The sequence below is a fragment of the Amphibalanus amphitrite genome, unplaced genomic scaffold, assembly GCF_019059575.1.
Source record: "Amphibalanus amphitrite isolate SeventyFive unplaced genomic scaffold, NRLGWU_Aamphi_draft 000050F_arrow, whole genome shotgun sequence".
Classification (NCBI taxonomy): Eukaryota; Metazoa; Arthropoda; class Thecostraca; order Balanomorpha; family Balanidae; genus Amphibalanus; species Amphibalanus amphitrite.
Window position 1 is genome coordinate 175,585 of NW_024881546.1, and position 6,545 is coordinate 182,129.

Sequence of the window (6,545 nt, forward strand, 5' to 3'; positions counted from 1 at the left end):
AGCGTGTTGCCCGTCACGAGAGGAAGCCGATGATACCCAATTTTAAGGTCCTAGGTCATCGGGTGACCTTTTAGGTCAGGTAAATGACCCGAAAACCGGGAAAATCGGGACCTGTTAGAAAGTCGTAAATTGTGGCTGCTGTGTGGTTTTCCGGGGTGCTGATCACGAATATCGCATTAGTTTTGATCAGAGATGACGTCTTTAAGCATTTAGACCAGGTCGGGTCAGGTCAGGTCAGGTCAACCGGTAGAGGTTGTGACGGGTATTCGTAATACGTGTCAACCGCCTCTGACAGCTTCGTAACATGTTACGAAGGCGCCAAAACTACTTCGTAAATGTTCAAATGGTTGCTAAATTAGAATTCAGCTCCAAAAACTAGCCTAGAAACATGTAAAACTCGAAAAAGTGAACCGAGGTCACCCGAGGTCACCAAAGGTCAATGACCTGACCTGACCTTCAGGTGACCTTGACACCCATCCTAATGTATGGGAGCAGCATCAAATCACATGTTTGAACGTTTGAAACCACGAAAAGCTTGCAAACGCGCGGCTAATGCGAGCCGACATACGCCGAATCGCGATTTCGGCCAAACATGGTCACGGAAAAGAGGTCACAGGTCAAAGGTCATTGGGGTCAGGGTCATGAAATTTTGAGGGTAGGTGTAAAATTGATCAATGCGAGGGTACTGAAAGTTTCGTCGCAATCGGCCGCTTTTTACGCGAGTTATTCGCGAAAAACCTTAGGGGGGGTTGCATCACCCCCCCCCCCTGTGCCGGCGAGGGTTAAGGTGTTAACCTCGGGTCAAGGTCAGTCGGAGCCCCTCAGGTCACGAAAATGGCTGAAGGAGGTCATATCGCATATCATTCGATTCGGCAGGTCTTCCTGAGTCCAATGGTGGCTTTCTCGACTCTCTAGCTCCATCTGATCAGGAGTTATTGACGAAAAACTTACATGGCCTTAGTGACGTCATAAATGACGTCACACAAAGTCAACAATGCTAAAGTCAAGCACTGGACCTTGCAAGGAGTGCATGAAACCATTCCCGGTGCCCGAATAGCAGCTCCCAATTTCCCTTGTTGACTTAAAGTGGTGCTAGATCCTGTATTATACTCAATTATGACGTCATAACTTAACAGATTCACGTCATATATTTAGTGTTTGACATCCAAATGATAGCTTACATATGACAGAGAAAGTATGCAAAGTTTTATGAAGTTTGCTTCACTGGTTGTGGAATAACAAGCAAAAAACTTTTGCGGAAAGGCCGCTGGCCTCTCGCTGGAGCGTTTCCGACCAGTGTGCGCTGGCCGGCAGACAGCGGACGTGCCCGGTCGTAAACCGAGAATGCCGCCCTCGCCGGGGAGATATCGGCACTGAGACGCCAGCGAACACTGTGATAGCTACATCGAGATTTATTAGATGAGCTGTCCAGAGCAAGCCAAACGATAGAGGGCTTGGTCAGCCGGGCGGTGGGTGCAAATGACCACCAAATCACAACAACGAACGGTGCCAACCCTAGGATTGCGTCGCACATATATACAACATCGGGTCGCATTTACACTTAATTGTATATACCCTGAGTTGACCTGAGTTCATCACACACGTTGCACTCTACGAACACAGGAACACAGAACACGTGATTCTCCACGTGCACAAGAACACGAAACACGTGATACACCACGTGTGCAGCAACACGGGATACCTAAGGTCACGATGAGGTAGTGAGGTCGAGCTTGCATTTATCAAGACACAACAACAGGCAGGGACAATGTGTTTCTACAGTATCGCGACAGACACAGTGAAGGCGAGGTGCCGATATCTTTGGTTTGGATCGCACCATTCCTAACCACACACGTAAGTGACCGTCAAAGAATCTCAACAACAAATATCGACACAATACACACGCATACTACAATACACGCACTTTCTTACGCACACGCACATCCTACGCACCTCCGAGCGTTGCAGTCCCGTCCAGGCACACGCACAAGAAGCTAGCACCGCCGTCCGGCAAAGGGGAGCGACTAGGCCTTCTGCTCCGCTCGTGCGTCTCGAACCCTCACTCTCTGGAGGCCGGCCGGCGCTTTCCCTGTGCCGCTCGGGTGTTATTACTGCCGCCTCTTTCAATTAGCGAGTCCGAGTGCGACACTGGTAATTAGGGGTCCGCAGGGAGCGGCTGGCGCGCGCCCGGCCTAATCGTACCGGGGATTACGATGACCACGGGCCAGCGCTGGCAGACGGCAGGATAGGATGGTGAGGTGGGAGGAGCGGTGGACGATCAGGTAGCTCAAGGTGTAACGGGACCGCGCAAACTCGCGGATCCAAGGATCAGGTGCCGCGCTCGTGGATATGTGCTAATAGGGGGTTTGGTTAACGATAGATGCGCGAACAGGTAAGGGATATGTGAGGAGCGACAGGAGAAGGCTCAAGAAGCTGGGATAAGGTGGAAATATGACACGGAGTTGGTTTAGCACGCGAGGGCGTATTTCAGAATTCAAAAGATAGAAAAACTCGAGGCCTGCGTGGATGATAGTGCGTTGAATTTACATTAGCAAGATTTATCTGAGGAAATATTTCGGAACAAAGCTGCTGGAGGTAAAGGCTAAGATATAACATAAAATAGTAGGTAATCTTAATAACAGCGAACTGTACATCGATGCTTCTAATGACCTGAGAAAGTCATCAAATCATGAATCAAGACTCTTAGAGCAAAGTTAAAATGATGCCGATGAGCAAACATTTCATTTATATAAACAAATATAAAAGCGAAGCAATAAGCAACCCGCGAAAAACCCGCAAAGTGAGTGACAAAATAATACAAACTATTCAAACTGAAAGCAATATACCCGTACCGTGCGTTCCACTCGATCATCTACTCACAGAATAGATGGCAAAACAAATGCAAAAATCCCTGAACAACTGTCACAGCAAAAGGTAATTACACTTCAAATAGCGCCCACTTTCATATACAGATGCGCATTGCTGCGTCAAATCACCAACCCGTTCGACGAGGCTACGCCAGCTCCGTCGTGAGATTTATGAGACCCCTGGAGGAGGTTACGCCGAGTGCGCCTCGGACTTGATACCTGAGTAGTGGTGCTGGTGCTGGGGCTGGTGACCGTGCTGGACGTGCTGCACCGCCGACAGCGAGGTCTGCATGGCCGGCATCGTGGGCAGCATGTCATCCAGAGAGTTTCCCGTCACCAGGCTCGAGGAGCACGAGGGCGTCGCGTCGAAAGCGACGGGAGCCGGGCGCGGCGCCGGCGGCGACGAGCCGACAGATTTGTCTCCGGAGGCGTCGTCGTCAGCGTCGTCACGTTCTGTGGAGTCTACTTGTTTTGTCTCCTTCTTGGCCTTCATGCGCCGGTTCTGGAACCAGATCTTGATCTGTCGCTCGGAGAGCGAGACGGCGTGGGCGATCTCTATCCGCCGCCGCCGCGTCAGGTAGCGGTTCGTCCGGAACTCCTTCTCCAGCTCCAGAGTTTGGAACCGGGTGTAGGACTGCCGCGTCCGCTTCGGCGTGTGACCCGGGTCAACTGAAACAGAGAAGAAGAGGGGCTTGTAATGATGGCAATTCCGAGGACCAGTCGACACAGACTTAAATTTTTAAAGCATCACTTATATCTTCCCATCGATAATTTATCTCTTATCTATCGACCCAATATGAAATTTATTTCATAATTTTGCAGTAGGTACTAAATTTGTTGACCACAATGTTTAAACACAATTTAATTACCGTGTTTAATTGCTAACTCATATGTTATGTTTGCATATGCATATTATATCAACCGATTTTGAGTATGGTTGAAATAGAAAAAATGGTAGTTAGGTATGCGTGGCTATGAAAATCATTACTGAAACAGTGGATGGCACAAAGCTTTGTAACATAACTACGTTGCTCCAGGGACGCGCTTGCAAGAGTTGTGATACAAAATAACATCTCCTTATCTAACAGCAGAAATAAGGGTTTTGTAGCTTTCCAGAACGCAATATGTTTGAAATGTTGTACTCAGCTAACAGACAAAAGTGTGATAATTAAAACTGTGTATCGCCTTGTTCAACTTGCTTTCTATCACAAGCTAATAAATTAGAAACAAATGCAGCTGCCGCGCTACGAACCCAAAAAAGACCCGTAGTTAATGCTACAAGGATGGACACAGTTGGACTCATTATCTACTCCGGAAGCTGAAATCCGTGTTCTTGTGCCACTGAAATAATCCCTGGCACGTTTCAAGTGATTACCCGTTATGTTTCACATTTATCTGCACCTGCACACAGTGAACAACAGAACACATTCCCCATTATCTGCCCGGCAGCCCCTTCACTACCTCAGCGTCAGACACAACACATGTAAACATTCAACAATGCAACATGCGACATGGCCGGCAACTGCACAGCAGGGGGATATCAAGCCTCCGTGGATGAATAGAAGGGAGATAGGTCGGATACACTTCTTTCCGAGTACCATTGTGAGGTATTATGATACGAAAGTATGCAATATAAAACCACATTTTACTGTGTGGCCTGATAATATTGAAAGCAATAAGCTTGTGAGCATAAATCTATGATCCTCGACGCACCCAATTTCCTACTGAGAAACCTTTCCACATGACGACATCCGTACACCTCACTGACCCTCCTTCACCCACGAGTGACGTCACACTTTACCACGTCACCCGAGCAACACCCTTTACGTCACCGTCACCAATTAAATTCACGAAATGAAGCGATTTCGCTCACCCCACTGCCCCACAGCCATCGACTGAGCCATCCCTCGCTCAGAAAATGGCTGATCCACAAAAACCTCTCCACTGTGACGTGGCTGTCACGTGACCCTTTTTATCCCCCGGAATTGATTAAAACAAATGGGACCGCACCGGAGGGTGACGTAAAAACTGTCCGTGGGGCGCGGCTGTGGTGGTCTGCGTGGATGACTCGTGTTACCGGATCTGAGGCGCTCCAGATCTGACAGGAGTCGGTCTTTTCGGGAGGAAGTGGGAGGGAGTCGACGGGAGCCGACCGGTTTCAACGCGGGATCCGACGGGAGCCGGGGGAGCCGAGGGAGCCGTCAAAACCGGATACGGGGTCCGCGGACCCTCGCGGGAACCCCGCTGCGACCGGGAGACAAAAAAAAAAAACTGCTGGGTTGAATCGAGGCTCTCGGAGAGCAGCCAAGCTAGCAAGAGTCCTGGGGTTGATCAAATCATGGGTGTTGGTGACTGTGCAGTATGCAAGCATGCGCAATAATTAAAATATTTTAATTACTTACTTGTATACGGAGCCTTCATCCAGGGGAAGATTCCTCCGGGGTTTTTGGCGGCGGCCGCCGCTGCCGCATAGTGCATGTCCTCCATGCCGGCAAAGTTCTGCATGTGCAGGCCCTGCATGCTGTCGTGCACTCCGCCGCCGAAGCCGGCCGGCATCTTGCAGGCGGTGAAGTCGCGTCCCTCGGCCGACTCCGTTCTGGCCGGGGTGCCCGGGTAGCCGGGGGTCGGCGAGTACGAGGCGCACTGTTCGTATACGGCCTTGGCGCTGAGGTTGCCCAGGTTGGGGTACGGCGCGCTGTACCGCTGAAAGTGCTGGTGCGCCTGGGCGGCGTACTGCTGGAAGTTCTCATAGTTCACCCCGCCGTACTTGCCGTTGTTGTAGTACTGGTCGGCGGCCTGCACGTTGTGGCCGCCGGCCGGCCAGCCGCCGGCCGCGTTGCTCAAGTTCCAGCTCATGGTGACGCTCGCGGTGCACTCTGCCTCTCGGGCCCGACCGGTGCGGCGGCCGATCACGCAGCGTTCACGCACTGTCCGGGGCGCCTCCTGCCGGCCGATTCCCAGGGTCGGGCGCCGCGCCGCCGGCCGGCCAGAGTGATTTGCGCCCGTCCCCCGGCAGAGGAGACCATTCAATACGCGCCGTGACGTCAGCGCGCGCCGCAGCCGGCCGGCCGACCAATCACATTGACCTATTCAGCCTATTGTCGGGAATAAACATGAGGCCGCCGCCGGCGGCGGTGCGGGATGCCCGCTGGCGGACCCTCCGGCCGTCCCCGGACCCTCGCCAAATCAATGGGCGCCGATCAAAAATGTCGCCCCCGCCGCCGGCTCCCCTTTCCTGCGCCAATCGCCGCTCCGCGGGAGACGCACGCACCCACGCAGCCAACAACCGCTGGGGAAGAACGAAGGAGGCTCCAAAACACACGGGGCGAAAACGCACGAAATGCTTCAGAAAAGACCCAAAGCGCAAAGTCACCCAACACGGACCGCTCTCACCGGTGACCTGCGCACTGGCAGCCAGAATGCGCACTGCGCCGGTGGTCGCTCTCAGTCCGCAGACTCCTCTCTCCCTCTCTCCGCACTCCCCGCTCTGTCTCACACGCGGTCATGGGCCCGAAACAGGCCATAAACCAATCCACCATAGAGATACGGCTCATCAAAACTCACTGACTGTCTCCGGTGGTTGACGGATTGGTATCCGGATACCCGGTGGTCCAAGGTGGATTGGTGGTCGATGGTCCGGTGGTCCTGGTCCGATGAACCGGTGGTCCTTGGTCCAAT

The 6,545-nt window shown here is 52.3% G+C and overlaps 1 protein-coding gene across 1 annotated transcript; it reads right to left on the minus strand.

The window, feature by feature from the left end:
• Positions 1–1,397: 1,397 nt before the first annotated feature.
• LOC122377755 (homeobox protein Hox-B4a-like) lies at positions 1,398–6,300 on the minus strand. Its single transcript, XM_043358144.1, has 2 exons — positions 5,270–6,300; positions 1,398–3,536 (listed from the first exon to the last, which is right to left on the minus strand). Exons 1-2 carry the CDS (start codon positions 5,721–5,723, stop codon positions 3,058–3,060), a joined length of 933 nt encoding a protein of 310 aa, XP_043214079.1. The 5' UTR covers positions 5,724–6,300; the 3' UTR covers positions 1,398–3,057.
• Positions 6,301–6,545: the final 245 nt, after the last annotated feature.

What these genes read in the sequence shown, in the direction of transcription:
- LOC122377755 (XM_043358144.1), bottom strand. Translation starts at nt 5,723, where the DNA reads ATGAGCTGGAACTTGAGCAACGCGGCCGGCGGCTGGCCGGCCGGCGGC. An exon ending in GATGAAGGCTCCGTATACAA is followed by an intron (nt 3,537 to 5,269) that starts GTAAGTAATTAA and finishes TCTCTGTTTCAG; the next exon opens with TTGACCCGGGTCACACGCCG.